Source organism: Rana temporaria, chromosome 7 (genome assembly GCF_905171775.1).
Source record: "Rana temporaria chromosome 7, aRanTem1.1, whole genome shotgun sequence".
NCBI lineage: Eukaryota > Metazoa > Chordata > Amphibia > Anura > Ranidae > Rana > Rana temporaria.
Window position 1 is genome coordinate 3,139,061 of NC_053495.1, and position 25,037 is coordinate 3,164,097.

Here is a 25,037-nt window from a genome sequence, read left to right on the forward strand (position 1 = left end):
CGAGCTTCTAAAGGAGTTGTAAACCTACAGAAAGGAAGCTCAGAGCTCCACCAGCTGCCTGGAAATCGGAAGTGTGAATTTTTCATAAATTCATAGAAAATGTTCCATAATTACCTTACTAGGAAAAGGGAGATTTTTTTTTTATCTTTTTCCTTTTTTTTCGTTTTGAGATATGAGGTCCATGAATAAATTCGAGAAAAGCACTATTTCCTCCCAAAAAAAGAAAAAAAAAAAGTATTTAAATGTTTAAATACTATAGGATAATATCAATAAGTGGTATCAATGTATATACATGTAGATATGTCCAGTGTGTGTGTGTCACTATTGGTTAGATGTAGATATGTGCATTCGTTTTTGTCAGAATTTCGATTATTTTCGTTATTTTAACAAATGACAACGAAAGCACAGAAAACAAAAACCGAAAGATCCGACATAAACAAATGCTTTATTTTAGTTTTAATTGCGGTCGAATGTGCCTATAACCTTAATTCTATTAGTCCAATATGATTCGACAGAGAGAGACATGAAGATTCAAATCTTCTAAGAAGGAAAAAGAAAAAAAAAAAGAAAAGAAGATTTGAATCTTCATGTCTCTCTGTCGACTCTTCTTCATGTCTCTCTCTGTCGACTCCTTTTCATGTCTCCCTTATGTCGACTCTTCTTCGTCTCTCTCTCTAGAATAATATTGGACTAATGGAGTTAAGGTTAGGCACAATTGAGGTCGAATCTGTCATTGAATGCTTATGGGGTCTGTCGAATGTTCTAAGAAGAAAAGAAAAAAAAGAAAAGAACATTCGACAGACACCATAAGCCTTCAATGGCAGGTTCGACCTTAATTGTGCTTAACCTTAATTAGTTAGTCCAATATTATTCTACATAAAGAGAAAAGATTCGACATGGAGAGAAAAGATTCGACCATTTTAGAGACATGAAGAAGATTCGACATGGAGAATCGTTGTGTTTTTTTTTTTTTTTTTTTTTAAAGATTCTGTCGAATCTTCTTTTCTTTTTTTCTCTTCTTCTTCTTCTTCTTCTTAGAACATTCGACAGACACCATAAGCCTTCAATGACAGAATAGACCTTAATTTGGATTTTCGGACGAATGCATTTTTTTTACGAAAAACTAAATAAATTAAAACGAATTTTGGGAGTAACTAACTGTATTTTTCGAACAAAATTGCGAAACGAAATATTTCAGTGTGCACATGTCTAGTCAGATGATCCCTAAATTGTGAGATTCCTCGCAGATATTCGGATGAATCTGAAATGTGTGAGGGTCTACCTCGGATCTGATCACCATTAACAAGAAGCAATGGCGGCAAAGTGCAGAGCTGGGATTGGGTTGTGCGTGTTTTCCTCCCGCTCTCATTGAACCTGCAATGAAGAAAGATGAGCCGAGTCCTAGCCGAGGAAACACTCGATGCATTCCCAGTACACTGAGCTGACTCTGCAATCAGGATGTGCGGTCACCTACAGGAAGAGCAGAGGGGAAATTTCACAACTCTTCCTGTAAAATGATACACTGTGGCCTAGTTTCTCAAAGGAGATACGACGGAGTATCTCCAGATACGCCGTCGTATTTCTGAGTCTGGGCGGTCGTATCTATGCGCCTGATTCTTAGAATCAGTTACGCATAGATTTCTATTAGATCCGACCGGCGTAAGTCTGTTGCACCGTCGGATCTTAACTGCATATTTACGCTGGCCGCTAGGGGCGTGTACGCTGCTTTACCCCTAGAAATATGTAAATCAGCTAGATAAGCGAATTCACGAACGTACGCCTGGCCGACGCAGTACTGATACGCCGTTTACGTTAGGCTTTTCCCGGCGTAAAGTTACCCCTGCTATATGGTGGCGTACCAATGTTAAGTATGGACGTTGTTCCCGCGTCGAATTTTTAATGTTTTACGTCGTTTGCGTAAGTCGTCCGTGAATGGGGCTGGACGTCATTTAAGTTCACTTTGAAACCAATACGCCCTTGCGGCGTACTTTGGAGCAATGCACACTGGGATATTCCCCGGACGGCGCATGCGCCGTTCGTGAAAAACGTCAATTACGTTGGGTCACAAGTTATTTACATAAAACACGCCCCCCTGTTCCAAATTTGAATTAGGCGGGCTTACGCCGGCCTATTTACGCTACGCCGCCGCAACTTACAGAGCAAGTGCTTTGAGAATACACCACTTGCCCATCTAAGTTGCGGAGGCGTAACGTAAATCGGATATGTTACGCCCGCGCAAAGATACGCCGATCTATGAGAATCTGGCCCTGTATGTTCTCTACATCGCTGTGCTATACCCGTCCATACATTGTAGCATTACTCTCATGGATACATTGTATTATTACACCCAGGGCTACGTTGTGTCGTTGGGCCCCACGGCTACCTTGTGTCTCTGAGTCCTAAATGTTTCCTGTAAGCAAATATTTTTAGCCTGGTTGTAGCTGTATTGTAAGAAACATTTATTTATGTGGGAAAGACTAGACAGATATGAGACATGCTGTACAGCACCTGTGCAGTAAAAACAATTCTTCCATTGATAAATACACAATTATTGAAATGTATATTGAAATTACATTTTTTATTTTTCCTTTTTTATAGATCCATCAATTCCAAATGTGAAGGTGATCCGGCTCACGCTGGTCTGTAACACGGCCCCCGCACCAATCACCATGGACCTCACCCGTAAGTGACATCTTTCATGTGCTAAATTTTTGTTATTTTATTTAAAGGAAATGACAGCCCAGGCAAATATAAAATTTATTATTTTTATACAAACAGAATATTCTATTTATCTGACTGTTCTGTAAAGTCCAAGGCCATTTTAAATGAAAATTTGGACAATTTTTTTTTTTTTTTCAGTTATGACTTGCCAGGCAATAAACTGACTTGCATTTCCTTTATAATAAAATAGTATTACTTTCATTCCCTCCTTTTTTTTTATTTATTCTTTTTTGACGAAGATGATAATTTTTTGTTTTATTTTAGTCCTTTTATATTTACCATTTGTAGACAGCAGGTGGAGCCCTAGGTTTCTGTTCTACTTTTTAGCTGGTGGAACTGTATTCCTCTTGTGTATATCCTTGATTGTGAAAATACCTTGTCCACAGGAGCTCAGATTAGTAAAAAAAAAAGTACACCACAATGCTATACACCCAGTGAGTACTAATGCTGCCATCAGTTCAAAAGGAGGGGGGGGGGCACCTGCTCAAATGTGAGACATCAGTGGTCTGTTTAGACCTCAGATTTTTTTTTTTTTACCAAGGTCCACCCCCCACCCTTTTTTTAGGGATCACCTAAATGAGGACAGAGTAGGAGATGGGAATTCCAGAGGACAGGAGAGGCTCTGGAGAAGTCCTGTAGGTGAGAATGGTAGAGGGATTGAGAGCAGGAAGTCCTGGGAGGATGGTTTGGGTGATATTTTGAGACGAGGTTGGTGGTGTAGCTCGGGGTTGTGTGGTGGCTTTGTATGTTGAACTTTATTCATTGGGTGAGCAGACGCCAACCAATGGATTGACGTCGGGGGGGGCAGTCACTTAGTGGAGGGTTTGGCAAAGAGGGGTGGATGAAACAAAGCAGAAGACACTGAGTAGAGGGATTGGCAGAGATGGGTGGATGACACTAAGCGCCAATCCCTCCAGAGAGGGGTGGAGGACACAGAGGTGAGTGGAGGGATTGGCAGAGAGGGGTGGAGGACACAGAGGTCAGTGGAGGGATTGGCAGTGAGGGGTGGAGGACACAGAGGTGAGTGGAGGGATTGGCAGAGAGGGGTGGAGGACACAGAGTGGTTGGGGAGGTGGATGACTCTTGAGTTATTCTTGATAGACTGAGGGGGGATAGCCTGTGTAGCGGAAGGCCAATGAGAAGGAGTTGTAATGGTCAAGGAGAGAGATAACGAGAGTAAATTAGTAGGTTGGTGGTGTCATTGGTCAACATGGAGTGAATTTTGGAAATGTTATGGCAATGAGGGCATCAAGATTTGGACGTGGTGTGGAAAGGAGAGGTTGAAGTCCAGGATTGCACCCGGATATGAAGAGTAGAGGGGTAGTTGTGCTATTATTCTCAATGGAAACATTTTCGGGGGGGAGGGGGGGCCATGTGTGTGAAAGAAAAAAGACTGTCCAGTTTCGGTGATCCGGTGCCCACCGCAGCCTTGGCTTTCCGTTCTTGGCTGATGGGCATGGAGGCTGATATGGTCTTCTGCTGTTGTAGCCCATCCACCTCAAGGTGGAACATGTTGTGCATTCTGACATGACATGAGAGAAATCCTACTTTGTGTGCACCCAATAATCTTCCTCAAAAATAATTCCTGGTTGCCGTCAGTCGCGGTGCTTTTATACATCGCTCTTTCGTATTCGTATAGAAGTGTGACTGAGTTCCTCCAGTCGGTACAGATTCTGTTTCATCTCCGGTTATCATTTGCAGAGGACCTGGAGACGCTCAAGAAGACGACGTTTGTCTTAAAAGAAGGTTCAGAGTACCGAGTGAAAATCCACTTTACGGTTCGTTGTTCTTTATGACCTACAATACACACTTTGCTACATCCATTGTAATATAAAGAACTAAAAAAAAACTTGCTATGTGTCTTTAAAGGTGTGCAGAGAGATCGTGTCGGGACTAAAGTATGTGCAACAAACCTTCAGGACCAGCGTGAAAGGTAAAGCTCTACTGGCAAATATTATTTTTTGTTGCCAAAGTCTGAAAGGGGTTGAGAGGGTAACACAGTGTGTGTGTGTTTGTTTGTTTATCGAATAGGTGGTGTACAGGACCCCAGGAATCTGTCCTGGGTGGGAGGAATGTGTCCCCTCTGGGGTGGTGTCCCTTTAAAGGAATGACAAGTACTCAGGGGATCTCGCCTATGCAGAGCAAGGGATTTCTGGGTGGTTCAGTAAACACTTGCTTATAGTTTTCCCCAAGATTGTTATATGGAACATGGGAATTGGGAGTCTTGGATAGATTTTCGGGTTGGAAAGGGCCTCCAACCCTGATTACGGGGACTTTGAAATTGAAAGAGTTAGCCTGCCTGTGGGAAAGGGGGGTGAGGAACGGGAAGGAGTCATTGGGTGTCTGTGAAGTACAGTTGTGAGAAGACTGTAGGCTGTGAACAGCTGAGACCCTGTTAGGCTCTTGGGCACTTTCTGGAACCCTAGAAGCGGCGGGGACTTTAAAACCCTGTCAAGGGACAAGTGTTGGTGGCAGTGAGCCATAGTTTTGTATACCAGTAGCTATGGACTGTTTTTTTTTTTCTTTTATCTTGCTTACGTTGATGAAAAGCTATTTTGTTGTCTGAGAATGGTAGAGGGATAGAGAGCAGGAAGTCCTGGGAGGATGGTTTGAGTGATATTTTGAGACAAGATTGGTGATGTAGCTTGGTTGTGTGGCGGCTTCGTATGTTACATTTTATTCATTGGGTGAGCAGACGGAGGACACACTAAGCAGAGGCCAGTGGAGGGATTGGCAGAGAGGGGTGGAGGACACTGAGCGGAGGCCAGTGGAGGGATTGGCAGAGAGGGGTGGAGGACACTGAGCGGAGGCCAGTGGAGGGATTGGCAGAGAGGGGTGGAGGACACTGAGCGGAGGCCAGTGGAGGGATTGGCAGAGAGGGGTGGAGGACACTGAGCAGAAGTGAGTGGAGAGATTATTAGCAGAGGCCAGTGGAGGAATTGTTTTTTGCCTGTGTTTTTGACAAATTACTTTTTACTTTTACAAAGTTGGCTGGTTAGTGATCGTAGACTTTCCCATATTAATGGATTATGGGGAAAATAAATTAAAGTAGAACAAAATCCATACTCCCAGTATGCAGTATGATTGGGGGCCTGTGTGCCCTATATTAGCTGAGGAGTATTGGGAGGCTGGATACTAAGCGCACTGAAAAGGAAATTGCTACTCTGCATAGTACAGGGGGTGGAAAGTAGAAGAAGCAATCATCTGCTGTCAATGCAATATTTAGCCTTAAAGGGGTTGTAAAGGTAAAAAAAAAAACAGTTTTTCCAAAATGGCTTCAATAACCTCAGTGCAGTCCTCCTTCACTTGCCTCATCCTTCCATTTTGCTTTTAAATGTCCTTATTTCTTCTGAGAAATCCTCACTTCCTGTTCTTCTGTCTGTAACTCCACACAGTAATGTGAGGCTTTCTCCCTGGTGTGAAGAAAGCCTATTGAGGGTGCGAGCAGGAGAGTCAGGACACTCTCTACTTTGCAGATAGAGAAAGGAGCTGTGTGTTAGTGGCCGTCCTGACTCTCCTGCTCGCCCCCACCCCCCTCAAGAGGCTTTCTCCACACCAGGGAGAAAGCCTTGCATTACTGTGTGGAGTTACAGACAGAAGAACAGGAAGTGAGGATTTCTCAGAAGAAATAAGGACATTTAAAAGCAAAATGGAAGGATGAGGTAAGTGAAGGAGGACTGCACTAAGGGAAAGGAAGCTATTTAGGGAAAACATTTTTTACCTTTACAACCCCTTTTAAAGGGGTTGTAAAGGTTTGTGTTTTTTTCCCCCTTAATGAATCCTTGGCATAAAGGGGGAAAACACACCTGGCAATTAGCAGAGGATTAGACATGTTGTTTAAAACATAGAAAAACAACTGAACCTTTACAACCACTTTAAGATGGCCCCCAAACCACCGGCACAACCCTTGATCTGGTGTTCAAGTAGGCAGAGGATTGAACAATTTTTGGCTACTCTATCAAGCAATAAACAGAACTTCTGACCACATGAAGAACTAGTTCTAAGACTACAACATTTTCCAGCTGTGTGATGGGGAAGGAAGAGGTTTGGAGGAAGTAACTGATCATGTGTGTGTGTGGCAACCATCCATCATACACAACCGACAAATGCACAACACACGTAAGCAAGTTCCATTGTGGCTGAGAACAGGTAGAGGTTTCCCAGCCCTCCATTCACGCTTGGGAAAGACCAAACGCATTCGGTTCCAGTAACCGCTGTAAGCTCCGCAGTTTCTAGAGAAGTTCCTCACGTTATTGCACTTGGCCGTTTGGAATCTAAATAATTATTATTTTTTTTGCAATAAATGAGGAACTAATCTAGAAACTGCAGAGCTCACGGTGCTCCCCGAAACCAAATGCCTTTGTCCTTCGTTTTTTGCCTTTTTGTCCATTTTATTTGCAATTTCTGTGGCTGTGTACATAAAATAACTGAGTACTAAGATTTGTAGGTATAGTTGATCCGGGGTAAATCCGATTGCCTCTCGGGGGATCAGGAAGGAATTTTTTCCCCTGCTGTAGCAAATTGGATCATGCTCTGCTGGGGTTTTTTGCCTTCCTCTGGATCAACTGTGGGTATGGAGTTGGGTATATGGGATTGTATTGTGTTTTTTTATTTTGTTTGTTTATTTTTTTGTGGTTGAACTGGATGGACTTGTGTCTTTTTTCAACCTGACTAACTATGTAATTCTTTTTATCTGGTTATTCCTCACAGTTGCCAAAGCCACGTTTATGGTGGGAAGCTACGGACCCCGAGTGGAAGAGTACGAGTTTCTGACCCCCTTAGAAGAAGCCCCCAAAGGAATGTTATCGCGAGGAACGTACCGCAACAAGTCCTTCTTCACCGACGATGACAATCACAACCATCTAACTTGGGAGTGGAATCTGTCCATCCGTAAGGAGTGGGATGACGCCTCCTAAAGTCCCTCATTGGCCAGAAGTGTCCGCCGTGTCCATTATTCCCGCAGCTTCTGTCTGGACCCATCTTCCTCCCCTTGTTTTGTATTGCCCAACGTGCTTAATTGCCTTCCAGCTCAGAGACACATAAAGCTACTCAAACGTGGACCAATTTGATCGATTTTTTTTGCTTGCTCGTTTTTGACCAAATGGATGAATGTGTTTTTGTCCCTCCTATAGTAATACTTCATATTCCAATCGCACACTTTCCTGGATAAGCTCTCAAAGTTTGGGTGCTGCAGCAACAACCAGCTGGATACTGGTTCAGGTCAAAAAACAGATATTTGCCAGCACACCGTGGATCGACAAAAAGTAGTATTATTGCATGATCACAACATAAGAGTGCAACGTTTCGGAGTCCTTGCATACCTGACGAGGGGTCCTGCGTGACTCCAAAATGTTGCACTCTTCTTAGGCAACAAATTTCATGATCACGACATAAGAGTGCAACGTTTCGGCGTTACGCAGGACGCCTTTGTCAGGTATCCAAGGTCATCACATGCCTGACAAAGGGGTCCTGCGTGATTCCGAAACGTTGCACTCTTCTAATGTTGTGATCATGCAATAAATTGCCTATTTGGATGCTACTTTTTGTCAATCTATGGTGTGCTGGCAAATATCTATTTTTTGTCCCTCTACAGATGATCCCTTGCCCAACCAAATACATTGAATATAAAGAATCTGGTTATTTATGTTGATATATATATTTACACTCACTGACTAACCATGTAGAAATAAGTTCTGATGGGTCAATTAAATATAATCTGTTTTTGAAATATGAACAAGTGATTTCTTTTTTTTAATGTTTAAGGATTTTCCATCGGGCAGTTGAGCTAAATTTACAGCCTTTTCCTGCAAGATTGTGATGATGAGCAAAGCTCCCCAACTACCGTGCTCCATCACTGCCACTGGCTTCCCGGTCTTTTATCCCATAGTGTGGTATATTTTAGGCGTGTGCAATTCGTTTCTTTCCAAATTTAGTTTTTTTATCAAATTTTGTTAATGCTGACATTTTCGAATTTCCTAATTTTTGGAAATTTGAAAATTCCAGAATTCGGAGAGGTTAGAAAATTCCAGAATTCGGAGAGGTTAGAAAATTCCAGAATTCGGAGAGGTTAGAAAATTTCAGAATTCGGTAGTTAGAAAATTTCAGAATTTTCCAATTTACCGAATTTTTGAAAAATGCAAAAAAACGAATATAACGAAAATGAACACCTTTTTCGGCAGTGCACTGGTCTAGTATATTTTAGGTGTGGACCAGGGGCGGACTGACAACTCATGGGGGCCCCTGGGCAATAGAAGATTATGGGGCCCCCGGGCTTACAGATGACCACCAAGCCAGGAAGCCGTACAGAGGCGGGGCAGCTAAAATCTCTGGATTTTCACATCAAAAGCATGTCGGTTTTGGACATATCGGGGACAGATGTAAAAAAAACAGATTTGTACATACTATCCCTGGTTTTACTGAGCCTGGCAACCCTGATGGGGCTCCCTAGTGGCATGGGGCCCTCGGGCAGTGCCTGAGTGCCTCAATGGTAAGTCCGCCCCTGGTGTGCACATGATTATTCTTCAGTGATGGCCTCAAAGCATGCAGTTCTAGAGAAGAAGGGGGGGGGGGGGGGACAGGGAGGTCACATGGTTTCCTGACCACAAAAAAAAACACATAGGCAGGAGTTCTCCATGCAGCTCATTCAAAAACCTAAACGAATATCTTGGTTGAGATACAAAGACCTCTTTTAAATGAGTTTCCTAAAATATTAATACGTAGCTTCGGAAAATGTATATTTCAACCTGACCCCCCCCCCCCCCATGAATGGTCTCTGGAGCTTTCTATGAAAATCCTTACTGTAAATTGTAACGTCTGTGCTAAAATCTAATGCAATAATAAAATTCTATTTGATAATTGCCTCTTTGATCCCATTTTTTTAATGGAAACCAGATCACTGTCAGCCTGGGAGTTCTTGTCTATTGGGATCCCTTGTGTGTGTGTGTGGGGGGTTTACAAGGTTGACCATCTCCAAAGTTCTCAGATAATTCCTCCTGAATGACCCGGCATTATTCAGGGAAAGCCGTGTGTGAAATCGGCCAGGTCTGCCTCCACCAATCACCTCTGGCCTGTTATCTCGAAGAGTCGAATGTGAGAACAGGTGTTGGGTTCTCAGAGCTTCAAGGTCTTTCGGCATCGTCACCATTTCTCTGTGTAATGAGTCACTTCTGAAGACGACGAGCAGCGACCGGCCACCACCAGACCCAATGGACAGAAGAAGAAGAATGCTCTCCATCTTATCGGTTTTACTTCTTCTCAACTTGGTGAAGACTTCGCTATGTACAGAGGATGGGAACGTCACTTCTATTGAAGGTACCTGATGTATGATCCTGATATTGTTGTATATGATATTAGAGCGGCACAATTCTGACTAAAATGAGAATCGCAATTTATTTATTTTTGCTTAGAAGACAGATCGCGATTCTCTCATGGCGTAAAATCATCTCACATTAAACTAAAAAATTGGGCTTACTTTACTGTTTGTAAAGCAGACTGCCAGAGTTTGCAGAGAAGTCTCTACACTTGTTACATGAAAGATTCTGGAAACTCTGCAATAGAGATTGTGAGGGGGGGGGGGGTTGAATTGAAATCACGATTTTTTAACGATTATTTGTGCAGCTCCAATTGATATTGGGTGTTTTTGTTATTGTATACATGTGAAAACTAGACCTGGATGTAAAAGGCGATGGTGCCATGAGCTCCCCAATCCTCCATCCATCGGAGGGCTCCGCCCTTCAACGTGCTCGCCCCATGATGGGGGTTCTTTATTCAAGGCCTTGAAAGAAATTAAAGAGATGGGGTATGGTGGGTCTGGGGTCGGTTTTTTAAACTAAATCTGATGGTTAAACCCAAGGACCCCTTTTATCATCTGTGGAGCTCCACCATGAGCTTCTATCTACAGTGTTGTGCTCCATGAAGGAAATGGAGTTGGGGTTTCAGGGGTGTTGGAGCTGGAGGGACACAACCAGATAAGACTTTTTATATTCTAGACAAGGAAGAAAAGGAAGACCAGTTGGGGTGACCTTCCAGAGGGGCCCTTGATTTTTGGTTTGGTGAATCCTACTTCTTTTTTTAAGAACTCATGGCTACCTTCTCCAAGTCACCCTTAGACCCCTCTCACACTGGAGCAGTTTGCAGCGCTATTGGCAATAGCCTATTGCACTAAAAATGGCGCCTGCCAGCCGCTGCTGTGTATTCGGTGTGAAAGCCCCGAGGGCTTTCACACTGGAGTGGTGCGCTTGCAGGACGGTAAGAGTCCTGCTAGCCGCAGATCCAGCTGCTTTGGAGCGGTGTGTGTATACCATTACTGCCCATTGAAATCTGCGGAGGTGCTTTGAGGTGGTTTTTAACCTTTTCTCGGCCGCTTTCAGGGGGTAAAACCGTCGCTCTAGCGGCTGAAAAGCGCCGCAAAATTGGCGGTAAAGCGCCGGTAAAAATAGTGGCGCTTTACCGCCGACGCGCCTCCAGCCCCAGTGTGAAAGGGGCATAAAGGGCTGGGCAAAGCAGGAACTCGATGGCATGTATAGATGGTGGGAATTTGTCATAATGGGCACAATAGGTGTTCAGACCCAGGAACACAGTGCAAATAGGGTGAAAATATTTTATAATGGACACAGCAGGTGTGCCAACCTGGGAAATCGGAGCTTATATAGTGGGAAACCCTTATAATGAGCAGCAGATGTGTGCAGATGTGGTAACTCGGCACAGGGATGGTGGGAACCCCTCATAATGGGGCACAGCGGGGTGTACAGACCCGGGAACTCAGCACAGGGATGGTGGGAACCCCTCATAATGGGCACAGCGGGTGTACAGACCCGGGACCTCAGCACAGGGATGCCCTCATAATGGGCACAGCGGGTGTACAGACCCGGGAACTCAGCACAGGGATGGTGGGAACCCCTCATAATGGGCACAGCGGGTGTACAGACCCGGGAACTTGTCAAAGGGATGGTGGGAACCCCTCATAATGGGCACAGCGGGTGTACAGAACCAGGAACTCAGAACGGAGATGGGGGGGCCCTTATGGGCACAGCGGGACTACTGACCAGGAACTAGGCACAGGGATGGTGGGAACACCTCATAATGGACACAGCAGGTGTACAGACCCCGGAACCCGGCACAGGGATGGTGGGAGCCCCTCATAATGGGCACAGCGGGTGTACAGACCCGGGACTCGGCACAGGGATGGTGGGAACCCTCATACTGACGCTTTTTTTTTTTTTTTTTTTTTTTTTATAAACCAGCTTTTCATTGAAGTGAGAGAGTCCAGTCCTTTTTATCCCCCCCCCCAGCAAAAGTATTCGCATTCCGCGCACTCTCACCGATATCCTTCACCTGTATCGGCTGCCTGCAGGTTTGTTATCTCTGAAAACCATCATCTGTCTCACATTACAAATTGTCGGGTGCGGAGGGCGTCAGGTGCGGAGGGCGTCGGGTGCAGAGGGCGTCAGGTGCGGAGAGACGGATCTGAGGTCCCAGGAGATGGAAGGAAATTATTATAATCGCTCCTCATTAAAACTAAATGGGAAAATTAGTGTCCAGTGGGAGCAGACGGCGCTCCCCTCCCCCGGGGCCTCGTTAAGTAGAATTTTGTAATAGTAACAAGTGAATATTTTCCGGCGTTTGCCAGGAAATGTCTCCAAGGACCCAGCTGGCCGTTTTCCCGCAGAGGAATAGTAACAAAGTTTCCTTCTGGTCGGATTTTATCTTTTGTAAAACTTTCCGACCGACTGAAGGCGTCCCAAGCCGAGGCAGATCCACGCCGGGAATATTCAATGTTTAGTGTCCGGACTTCCTTCCTTTATCCATCAGAACATCGGTAATTCTATTAAATTGTTTCATCATTTTACGGTGTTTGTGGCTTGAAAATGTGAAAAATTATTCTAGAATGTTCTTCTGAAGTTGAAGTTCATCCTTTTTTTATGTTTTTGATACATTTTTGCAGGCATTTTCCTTTTTTCTTCTCTAATAAACTGTGTATAGCTGGTTGTGAAGGACGCGGCGGCTTCCTGATGAGTCATCAGCTGTCAGCGGGCTTCCCCACTGACAGCTGAATGTACAAACAAGAATTGTCGGCAATAACAAAATCACAAAAAAAATCTTGTGGCCCCCCCATGTTGATGGGGACAAGGACCTCTTCCCCACAACCCCAGCCAGTGGGGGTCTGCTGGCAGTGGGATTATTCAGAATCTGGAAGCCCCCCCTTTAACAAGGGGGGGCCCCCAGCTCCCGGTGTCCCCCCTATGTGGATAAGTATGGGGTGCATAGTACCCTGACCCAGTCACCAACAAGTATAAAAAGGCAATAAAGACGCCACAAGAGTTTTTGCAAATTCTTGTATTAAAGAAACATTGTTCCCTGATGTAGATCCATCGTCATTCATGACGCCCACCACACGGGGGGGGGAATGTTGTCGTCGTCCCTCCCCCATGTTGAGGGCATTTGACCTGGTATGCTTCAGGTTTCCGGCCCTGATTTGCTCGGATAAGGATCTGGTATGGATTGTGGGGGGGGAAACGCACAATTTTTTTTGGTGGAGGAACTTGACTGGCCTGCACAGAGTCCTGACCTCAACCCAATAGAACACCTTTAGGATGAATTGGAGTGGAGACTGCGAGCCAGGCCTTCTCATCCTACATCAGCGCCTGACCTCACAAATGCGTTTCTAGAAGAATGGTCAGACATTCCCATAGACACCCTCCTTAACCTTGTGGACGGCCTTCCCAGAAGAGGTGAAGGTGTTATAGCTGCAAAGGGCGGAGCCAACTCAATATTTAACCCTCCGGACTAAGACTGGGACACCATTAAAGTTCATGTGCGTGTAAAGGTCGGCGTCTCAATACTTGTGTCAATGTAGTATAGATTTTTTCACTTTAAATTAACGGGCATTAAAATATTTTTCTATCTTGCAGTTCCAGAAAATAAAGCGACAGTATTATCTGATGTGCCTTCAGCCAAAGCGTTCATCGATTCCACTGACATAGCCGTGGTCGGCTTTTTTACGGTAAGTCGCCATTTTTCTGTCCAATAATTTTCAGACAACATCCAATAGAAATGTGTTTTAGGGGAAACTTTACAGGTTTGAGGTCAGTTTTATTTATTTTCAATGTCAATCTTTTTTTAAACTACATTTATATTAAATTTTATATATATATATATATATATATATATATATATATATATATATATATATATAATCGTATTTATCGGGGTATAGCGCGCACCCCTAAAGTTGCCCCGAATTCCTGTGGAAAAAAGTTATTTTTTGTACTTAGTTTTGGTGTCTTGCGCGGCGTCCATCGGTGGCCTCGTCGGGTCCGGTGTCCATCTGCGGCTTCGGGTGTCCTCTTCGTGGGGTCCGGCGTCCTTCTGCGGCGTCCTCCCCGCTCGTTTCCCGCGCAGAGTTTAAATACTGCGCCGACATATACTAAGCGCAGTACACTCGTGTATTGTCGGGCATGCTCGGCTACTCTCGCGCTGACGTCCTGTACGTCCATATTTTTACATATAACGTTTTTTGAGGGAACAACTTTTGAAAACCTCTGGGATATAGTCTCTGATAAAGCAAGGATTTCCGGTGTTTTTTATGCTGTACGTATCTCTCGCAGGACTTGGAGGAACCAGAAATCGAATACTTTGAGACTCTGGTGAAAAATCACCCAGAATGGGATTACGGCACCAGCACCACCCCGCAGGTCTTAAAGCACTACAAGATCAAGAGCAACACGATCACCATCTTCCGCAAGGTAAGTCTCCTGGGCAAAGATCGCCAAGAGAAGTACCTTCCCATATTGGAAAATGATCCTATGAGCTGACTTAGGATAGTAAAAAGAGAAACGCAGCTATAAAAAGCAATCAGCCAATCAAAGGAGCAGGAAATTTGTTTTTTGGGGGGAATTCAACACAAAAAATGTGGAAATGGCGCTATATATATAATATATATATATATATATATTTTTTTTTTCCAAGGTACATTGAAAAGACGGGGCGTGCTGGGAAGGTCGGATGAAGGACGTTGGCTGCACCCCCTCAGTGTTTTATTGATTACTATGAAAATATTTTGGGTTTCTATAAAGAATTGCTACAATAAAATAAACCCTAAATCTAAAATGTAAATGGCACTGATATAAACTTCTGGAAATTCTTCTGCTGAAGTTTTTTTTTTCTTTAATATTTCATTTAATTCCAGGCTGACAACTGGAGGGATGACTTGGTGGTGAACGAAAACGAAAACATCAACACAGCCAAATTGTACCGGTTCCTGACCATCAATGAGCTGAGGCTGGTGGCGGACTACAACCCCATGGTAGGATCACACGGTGCCCTTCTGGACTATCCTGGGGGGGGGAGGATACAGGAGCCTTGGGATACAAGAGGCCGAGTTCTGTGCACTGCCTCCTGTGTAGGGTAGCAGGTGCAATAGGTGAGGAGGGTAGGTTGGCGGGTGCAGAGGCGGCTCTAGGCTTTGTGAGGCCTTAGGCAAAACTTGACATGAGGCCTCACTCACCCCCATGATGGGGAAAAATAATGAAAGGACAAGAGCCTCTTCCCCACAACCCTGTCCAGTGGTTGTGGGGGGGTTTGCGGGCAGGGGGGCTTATTGGAATCTTAAAGTCCCCTTTAAGAAGGTGGCCCCCAGATCCTGCTATTTAATAACTAAGGGGCGGGGGCCACCTGGTGAACCCGACCCCTTGTGACGTCATTGACTGAGGGCATGCTGGGTCATTGACGTCACAAGGGGTGGTGTCACCGATATTCACTGGTTGTTAGGGGCGCTGGCGGCCCCGCTCAGCAGCGTTAAGGTCCTCTGTCCCTTAAAACTGGGGTAATGCATTGGGTAAGTTAGGCAGCTTCGAGGCCCCTGTGAGTGCCAGGCCTTAGGCGACCGCCTAATTAAGGAGCCGCCTCTGAGCAAGTTGGCACAGTGGCTGGGGTTGATTTTTTTTTTTTGCTCCCCGATAAAAAAAAATCGAGCACCAGCCGCCACTGGTTTAAACACTGATCCATTTAATGTGGAGGAACTTGAGTGTTCTTCACAGAGCCCTGACCTCATCCCTACTGAACACCATTGGGATGAATTGGAAAGTTGATGGTGAGCCAAGTCTTTTTTGGCGCCCAACGTGAGGCTCAACATGGAAGCCAGGTCACACAACATCGGTACCTGACCTCACAAATGGATACAGATTCCCACAGACACCCTCCAAAATCTTGTGGAAAGTCTTCTAAGAAAAGTGGGAGGATGTTGTAGCTGTAAAGGGGGAGGGGCGACTCCATATTGGGCTGGAGCACCCCAATAAAGGATTCGAAATCCAAAGAAGTTCATTCCAATAAAAAAAATACAAAGCCAATGCATTTTGGAGGTTCAGCGGTACCTCCTTCATCAGGGCACTATGGTGGATGTTGGACTTGGAGTATAAGGATCAAAGTGTTTTGACACGTCTAAAGGTTACCTGATTGTGATTTCCATACCCCAAGTCCACAATCCAGCCACTTTTTTTCCTTTCTCAAACCCTGAAGAAGAGGGCACCTCTGGAAGAAGAGGGCACCTCTGGAAGAAGAGGGCACCTCTGGAAGAAGAGGGCACGTCCTGAAGCCCCGAAACGCGAGAGTTTCAGATAAAGATTCAGCTTGAACCTTTTGACTGTAATAAAAGTGTCTCTCTGGACTTTAATGCTTTGCTGTGGTGCTCGGGTCCTCTTATCATTCTTCATCTTTTCTCCCTATTCTCCTCCCTATAACTGACATTCCAAAAGAGATTCCCGGTTTACTGTTAATCCTTCCTTTTTTATTATCAGTCTGCGATCGGCTTAATCGCCTGCGAGGTTGAGGTCCACCTTCTCTTCTTCAGTGACAGCAATGTTGAAAACGAAGCTGAAATAACAAAGGAACTGCGAAAGGCTGCCAATGATCTGCGTGGAAAGGTCAGTAATTCAGTGCATGCGCCTAGTTCTAGTCCTCCTGCAGAGTATATCAGGAGAGGAGAGTTATAGAGGAAGGAGCAGAGTCCTCCAGCAGAGTATATCAGGAGAGGAGAGTTATAGAGGAAGGAGCAGAGTCCTCCAGCAGAGTATATCAGGAGAGGAGAGTTATAGAGGAAGGAGCAGAGTCCTCCAGCCGAGTATATCAGGAGAGGAGAGTTATAGAGGAAGGAGCAGAGTCCTCCAGCAGAGTATTTCAGGAGAGGAGAGTTATAGAGGAAGGGGCAGAGTCCTCCAGCAGAGTATATCAGGAGAGGAGAGTTATAGAGGAAGGGGCAGAGTCCTCCAGCAGAGTATATCAGGAGAGGAGGGTTCTGGAGGAAGGAGCAGAGTCCTCCAGCAGAGTATATCAGGAGAGGAGAGTTATAGAGGAAGGAGCAGAGTCCTCCAGCAGAGTATATCAGGAGAGGAGAGTTATAGAGGAAGGAGCAGAGTCCTCCAGCAGAGTATATCAGGAGAGGAGAGTTATAGAGGAAGGAGCAGAGTCCTCCAGCCGAGTATATCAGGAGAGGAGAGTTATAGAGGAAGGAGCAGAGTCCTCCAGCAGAGTATTTCAGGAGAGGAGAGTTATAGAGGAAGGGGCAGAGTCCTCCAGCAGAGTATATCAGGAGAGGAGAGTTATAGAGGAAGGAGCAGAGTCCTCCAGCAGAGTATATCAGGAGAGGAGGGTTCTGGAGGAAGGAGCAGAGTCCTCCAGCAGAGTATATCAGGAGAGGAGAGTTATAGAGGAAGGAGCAGGGTCCTCCAGCAGAGTATATCAGGAGAGGAGAGTTATAGAGGAAGGAGCAGAGTCCTCCAGCAGAGTATATTAGGAGAGGAGAGTAATAGAGGAAGGAGCAGAGTCCTCCAGCCGAGTATATCAGGAGAGGAGAGTTATAGAGGAAGGAGCAGAGTCCTCCAGCAGAGCAGAGTATTTCAGGAGAGGAGAGTTATAGAGGAAGGAGCAGAGTCCTCCAGCAGAGTATATTAGGAGAGGAGAGTAATAGAGGAAGGAGCAGAGTCCTCCAGCCGAGTATATCAGGAGAGGAGAGTTATAGAGGAAGGAGCAGAGTCCTCCAGCAGAGCAGAGTATTTCAGGAGAGGAGAGTTATAGAGGAAGGAGCAGAGTCCTCCAGCCGAGTATATCAGGAGAGGAGAGTTCTGGAGGAAGCAGCAGAGTCATCCTGCAGAGTATATCAGGAGAGGAGAGTTATAGAGGAAGGAGCAGAGTCCTCCTGCAGAGTATATCAGGAGAGGAGAGTTCTGGAGGAAGGAGCAAAGTCCTCCAGCAGTGCAGAGTATTTCAGGGGAGGAGAGTTATAGAGGAAGGAGCAGAGTCATCCAGCAGAGTATATAAGGAGAGGAGAGTTATAGAGGAAGGAGCAGAGTCCTCCAGCAGAGTATATCAGGAGAGGAGAGTTATAGAGGAAGGAGCAGAGTCCTCCAGCAGAGTATATAAGGAGAGGAGAGTTATAGAGGAAGGAGTCCTCCAGCAGAGTATATCAGGAGATGAGAGATATAGAGGAAGGAGCAGAGTCCTCCAGCAGAGTATATCAGGAGAGGAGAGTTATAGAGGAAGGAGTCCTCCAGCAGAGTGGACGCGGGGATAAGGTGGTGATAAGGTGTAGTTTTGAGAACAATGTAACACTCTATAGATTTCTGTTGGTAATTCTGGACGGTCGGGGTCTCCTCCTCCTCCTCCTCTTCTTCAGGTTCTCTTTGTGAAGATGGATTTGGGAAAGCCGTACACACGGAAAATTGCCGGGTTTTTTAAGATCCAGAGAAGTGACCTCCCTCTGATCTCCATATATAACACAGACAGCAATAAGAAGCTCATCATGCCGCGCGGGGAGATCACCGCCGAGACGGTGAAAGAATTCTGCCAGAAGTTCATCTCCGGGGATTATACGGTGAGCCGGAACCCGAGAACTAATGTTCTTTCTCTATCTCCCGTCTGATCAATGTTTATAAACGTTACTTTGTATCTCTGTTTTCCTGTCTGAATAGTGTTTACAAACACTGTATCCGTTTTTTTTTTCTTTTTTTACAACTCCAAACTTGGCCATCGAGAATTGAGAGAAGCTGCTGGGGCTCAACACATGGCAGACATGGTGGCTCATCATTGGATGTTCCTGTAGATCAGAAGGGAAAAGGAATGTATTTTGCTTGTTCTCCTCCAAACACGAGAATATCTTTTCCTTCTCACATCTGAGATTCGGCCGAAGATATTTCTGTCCTTCTATAAACACTACAATCTCGTTTCCCTTCATCATGCAGCCTCGGGGGCGGGGGGGGTCACATTGGGGGGGGGGGGGGATATATATGAGAATTTCTTCCAGTAAAAGGCAGAACCTCAGGAAGGGCCACAATTCTGGCAGCTTCTTCTTTTATCAGAGGAAGAGAGAAACGAGCGAGTGCAGATCAGAGCGCCCAATAGTGACCCTTCTAAAGGAGTCACAGCATAGAAATACAATTTATAATTCCCAATACAACCACCACTTCACCCCCGCCGTCACCTTCACCCCCGCCATCACCTTCACCCCCGCCGTCACCTTCACCCCCGCCGTCACCTTCACCCCCGCCGTCACCTTCACCCTCACCCCCACCTTCACCCCCGCCGTCACCTTCACCCCCGCCGTCACCTTCACCCCCGCCGTCACCTTCACCCCCGCCATCACCTTCACCCCCGCCGTCACCTTCACCCTCACCCCCGCCGTCACCTTCACCCCCGCCGTCACCTTCACCCCCGCCGTCACCTTCACCCCCGCCGTCACCTTCACCCCCACCATCATCCCCCGCCGTCACCTTCACCCCCGCCATCACCTTCACCCCCGCCGTCACCTTCACCCTTACCCCCACCATCACCCCCGCCGCCACCTTCACCTTCACCCCCGCCGCCACCTTCACCCCCGCCGTCACCTTCACCTTCACCCCCGCCGTCACCTTCACCTTCACCCCCGCCGTCACCTTCACCTTCACCCCCGCCGTCACCTTCACCTTCAACCCCGCCGTCACCTTCACCTTCAACCCCGCCGTCACCTTCACCCCCACCCCGCCGTCACCTTCACCCCCACCACCTTCACCTTCACCCCGCAATCACCTTCAACCCCACCATTACAGTCACCGCACCACCACCAAGTATAAATCTGATCTCCGGAATAAAAAATCCATTAATCACGTGAATTATTTTTGAATCTCAGTGATTTGTGTATTCATTCCAGATCTGTGCAGTGATCCAGTGTGAGACTTCCTGTAATAAAGTCCGCCCACTGCTGATCTTGTCTCCGCCTCTCCTCTGGTGGGTGGAACTGCTAGGCCCCTCCCACTGCTGCTCTCTCCTCGTGCAAGGGGGCTGGTCTTGTCTCTGCCCCATCCTGTGGTGGGTGGAACTGCTAGGCCCCTCCCACAGCTGCTCTCTCCTTGTTCAGGGTGGCTGGTCTTGTCTCCGCCCCATCCTGTGGTGGGTGGAACTGCTAGGCCCCTCCTACAGCTGCTTACACTCCTTGTTCAGGGTGGTTGGTCTTGTCTCCGCCCCTCCTGTCGTTTTCTATAGTTGGTAAAGCCTGCTGGGTCCCTCCCTCCGCTCTTCAAAGGAGGTACAGCCCAGTGATGATGTCACTGATTCTATTACCGGGCAATATTTGGTTCTCACAACATGAATTTATTTACTTTTATGACTATTGAGGAATATTTGAATTTTTTTTCATGCTTGGAGTTCAGTCCTCATTCAGAAAATCATCAGCTTTGGTTACAATAAATATTTTTCCTTTTGTATGTGATGTATTATTATGTATCCATTTGTGTTTTTTTTTTTTTTATTCATTTTTTTTTTATTATTTTCTCTTACAGGAGGAAGAATTGGAAAGCAACAGGGAGAAGATAGAACTCTGATATTTATTAAATACACAGAATTTGTTCATTTGTCCCAAACTCTTTTTTTGACCTTTAAAATATTTTTACATTTCTGAAATAAAAAGATTTCTTTGTCGGTACCAGATCACTGAATGGACCCGTAGTAGTATTATTATGTCATTGTGGGCAGTATTGTGTACTTTGAGGTCCCGCCCACAACTCTGCGATTTGTAACTGTGAACAGAATCGCAACCATTCTGCCCACGATTCCAAAATTGCATGAAAAACGAGCGGCGTGCGTTTTGGGTGCCATTGGCCTTCAATGCCACTCCTAATGCAATGCAATTTTTTTTTTTTTTCCCATGACTGTTGTGCAACAGGATCGCACGGCAATCCCAGCAGACCGCGCCTTTTAACCACTCAAGCCCCGGATCATTACGCTGGCCAAAGACCAGGCCACTTTTTTTGCGATTCGGCGCTGCGTCGCTTTAACTGACAATTGCCCGGCCCCTCCCTCTTTGGTGCTTGGAGCAGGCTGACGTCAGTGGGGATTGCAGAATTCCTTTAGACTCTGCTCCTCCCGGCTGACGTCTGCGGCCCCTCCCTCTGCAGTGTTCGGAGCTGGCTGACGTCAGCGGGGATTGCGGCGCTTCCTTTCTTCTCTGCGCCGCTCCTCCTCGCTGACGTCTGTGGCTCCTCCCTCTGCAGTGTTTGGAGCAGGCCGACGTCAGCGGGGATTGCATCGCTTCCTTTCTTCTTTCCGGCTGAGGTCTGCGGCTCCTCCCTCTGCAGTGTTCGGAGCGGGCTGACGTCACCTGGGATCAGGGGCGGACTGACAACTCATGGGGCCCCTAGGCAATAGGAGAATATACACGGTGTACACACACACTGAGAAGGTTCTGGAGAGGCGGGGCAGCTATAATATTGGGATTTTTAGGCCCAAATGATGTTGGTAAGGGACATTTCAGGGACAGATGTAAAAAAAAACTGATTTTTACATACTGTCCCTGGTTTTACTGATGCTGGCAACCCTGATGGGGCCCCCTAGTGGCATGGGGCTCTCGGGCAGTTTTTTTTTTTCTTCTTCTTTCATGAAACTGCCACAAATGGAAACGCACTGCACCCTATACCCGCACAATCCCCCTATAAAACAGACCACAGAATTGTATAATGATTTTAATGAAGATTTTTTCGGGGGGGAATTAAAATGTCAAAATACTGACTCCTGACCTGACGGGGGGGGGGGGGAGGAGAAGACTGGGAACTTTTAAGACATCCCCTGAAAATAAGACCTAGTGTGTTTTTTTTAATTTTTTTTATCCAAAATGAATATAATAGCCGGTCTTATTTTCAGGGAAACGCGGTATAACAAGCCACCAGTTGGGGGGGAGCGGGGATCTCCAAGGTTGGCAATTTACAGAAGATCCAACATTACTCTCCAAATAAGTTTGTGAATATTAAGATTCCGTTTCCTATTTGTAAATGACGGGTCTGTACTGTAAAAAATAGTGTGAGGTTACAACTTCTCCTTCCCTCACTAGTCGTAGTTGGGTCGCATTCGCACGGAAATACTTATGTGCATATTTCTGAGATCCGTGGCTTCTGGTCGTCATCATCGTTCTTTTATTTGGGTTCATATGTAGAATGGCCACTAGAGGGAGCACCGGTCTACCAGAGATGAACAGAGAGCTGCTTGAGATAAAAAAGGAATAAATGTGAATCATTCTTATATAGTATACAGCGGATTTTCTCCACATTTTTTTAATATGGAGGAAACTTTCAAACAACTTTCCAATCTCAGGAATTATAAGCTACAATCTCTACATTGATGGACAGTGGGATAGATACCCCCAGGGCTGCCATCATGGGGCCTCTTACACAGCTTCAGGCATTGGCCCCCTGTAGCAGAGAAGCGGGGGGGGGGGGCTTTGGGTGCTGATGGGGGGGAAAAAAGGGGGGGCATCTGGGCCCCTTTGAGGTCGGGGGGGGGTGGGATTTGGGTGCTGACGGGGAAAAAAAAGGTGGTTGCCATCCAGGGCCCTGGGGACCACCGGGTCCCATAGAGGTGGGGGGGGGGGTTTGGGTGCTGATGGGGGAAAAAAAAAATATATATATATATAATATATATATATATATATATATATATATATATATATATAATTATAAAAAAAAGGGGGATGCCATCCCTGGGGACTACCGGGCCCCTTAGAGGTCAGGGGGGTTTTGGATGCTGATGAAAAAAAAATATATAAAAAAAAAAATTAAAGGGGGGGATGCCATCCGGGGCCCTGAGGACCACCGGGCCCCTTACAGGTGTACTTTCTGTACCCCCCTGATGGTGGCCCTGGATACCTCATTTATTGATGGTTAAAAAGATCTTTGATGTCATTATTTACTATTCTGAGAGACAGAAATCATTAAATGTGAAAGGAACCGGTAGCAACCCCTGTGCTGAGTTCCCGGGTCTGTACACCCGCTGTGCCCATTATGAGGGGTTCCAACCATCCCTGTGCTGAGTTCCCGGGTCTGTACCCCCGCTGTGCCCATTATGAGGGGTTCCCACCATCCCTGTGCTGAGTTCCCGGGTCTGTACACCCGCTGTGCCCATTATGAGGGGCTCCCACCATCCCTGTGCTGAGTTCCCGGGTCTGTACACCCGCTGTGCCCATTATGAGGGGTTCCCACCATCCCTGTGCTGAGTTCCCGGGTCTGTACACCCGCTGTGCCCATTATGAGGGGTTCCCACCATCCCTGTGCTGAGTTCCTGGGTCTGTACACCCGCTGTGCCCATTATGAGGGGTTCCCACCATCCCTGTGCTGAGTTCCCGGGTCTGTACACCCGCTGTGCCCCATTATGAGGGGTTCCCACCATCCCTGTGCTGAGTTCCTGGGTCTGTACACCCGCTGTGCCCATTATGAGGGGTTCCCACCATCCCTGTGCCCCATTATGAGGGGTTCCCACCATCCCTGTGCCCCATTATGAGAGGTTCCCACCATCCCTGTGCCCCATTATGAGGGGTTCACACCATCCCTGTGCCCCATTATGAGGGGTTCCCACCATCCCTGTGCCCCATTATGAGGGGTTCCCACCATCCCTGTGCCCCATTATGAGGGGTTCACACCATCCCTGTGCCCCATTATGAGGGGTTCCCACCATCCCTGTGCTGAGTCCCCGGGTCTGTACACCCGCTGTGCACCATTATGAGGGTTCCCACCATCCCTGTGATGAGTTCCCGGGTCTGTACACCTGCTGTGCCCATTATGAGGGGTTCCCACCATCCCTGTGCTGAGTTCCTGGGTCTGTACACCCGCTGTGCCCCATTATGAGAGGTTCCCACCATCCCTGTGCTGAGTTCCCTGGTCTGTACACCCGCTGTGCCCCATTATGAGAGGTTCCCACCATCCCTGTGCTGAGTTCCTGGGTCTGTACACCCGCTGTGCCCATTATGAGGGGTTCCCACCATCCCTGTGCCCCATTATGAGGGGTTCCCACCATTCCTGTGCCCCATTATGAGGGGTTCCCACCATTCCTGATGGATTGATTTGTATTATGGAGAATATAACAGGAGGAACTGGAACACACAAAGGTAGGTTGGGACGCCCAATATTCCTAGTTGGACGGGAATGAGGATTTATGGCCCTTGTGTGGGCAGATTTGTGATTTGAACATCTGGAGATGCACTCGAATGATCTCTATTGACCTCGTTATTAAATCTGCACCTCTGTTAGGAAAGCAGGAAATGTCGGAGAGCAGAGTCCACCCTCCCCCCGCTGACCCCTCACCGGGGCTGACCAGCGTGGTTCACCACCGATGGTTGGCAGGAGGACTTGGCAGGCGACGCGTTCGGCAAACAGGGATGTGAAAATATTTTCATACACCTCGCACTTTGCTCCCGTTTGACCCGTAAAGGGGACCATTTCTCGATCTGTCTCCGGACAGCGATGGGGGCCACACAAGCTTTGATTATTATATCGAACCAACATGCGATTGGATGAAAACAATCGAATCTGCAAACGATTATGTCGCCGTAACTTCCTTTTCTATCACTTTAGGCTCGTTTTTTGATGGATTCGACCAAAGCGGGTCAGTTGCCCAGACAGTGGCATCACTAGGGTTGGTGTCACCTGGTGAGGTAAAACATGGTGTCACCCCCCCCCCCGGACTAAGCAGGCTAGTGCGTTCATGTGGCTCTCCCCCCTCAACCCGCCACGATGGATGGAGCCAGGATGGGATTGAGGGGGGTGGATGGAGCTGGGATGGGATTGGGGTGGTGGATGGAGCCGGGATGGGATCGGGGTGGTGGATTGAGCCGAGATGGGATCGTGGTGGTGGATTGGAGCCGGGATGGGATCGGGGTGGTGGATGGAGCCGGGATGGGATCGGGGTGGTGGATGGATCTCGGATGAGATCTAGGTGGTGGATGGATCCCAGATGGGATCGGGGTGGTGGATGGATCTCGGATGGGATCGGGGCGGTGGATGGAGCCGGTATGGGATCGGGGTGGTGGA

General features: G+C 46.8%; 2 protein-coding genes across 3 annotated transcripts in view; both read left to right on the forward strand.

The window, feature by feature from the left end:
- The window catches only part of ARHGDIB (Rho GDP dissociation inhibitor beta), a 41,934-nt gene extending 33,604 nt beyond the window's left edge, over nt 1–8,330 (forward strand). For both annotated transcript variants that reach the window (XM_040358679.1, XM_040358678.1), the window contains exons 3-6: nt 2,599–2,682; nt 4,423–4,499; nt 4,591–4,654; nt 7,432–8,330. In XM_040358679.1, the coding sequence (XP_040214613.1) occupies nt 2,599–2,682; nt 4,423–4,499; nt 4,591–4,654; nt 7,432–7,637 (431 nt within the window). In that variant the 3' untranslated portion in view covers nt 7,638–8,330. The remainder of the gene's footprint in view (nt 1–2,598; nt 2,683–4,422; nt 4,500–4,590; nt 4,655–7,431) is intronic.
- A 1,437-nt stretch (nt 8,331–9,767) lies between these two features.
- On the forward strand, nt 9,768–20,678 carry ERP27 (endoplasmic reticulum protein 27). The gene is made up of 7 exons (XM_040358684.1): nt 9,768–10,032; nt 13,632–13,723; nt 14,328–14,465; nt 14,909–15,025; nt 16,515–16,640; nt 18,389–18,586; nt 20,526–20,678. The coding sequence occupies exons 1-7, from the start codon at nt 9,927–9,929 to the stop codon at nt 20,565–20,567; spliced, it is 819 nt and encodes a 272-aa protein (XP_040214618.1). The 5' UTR covers nt 9,768–9,926; the 3' UTR covers nt 20,568–20,678.
- Nucleotides 20,679–25,037: the final 4,359 nt, after the last annotated feature.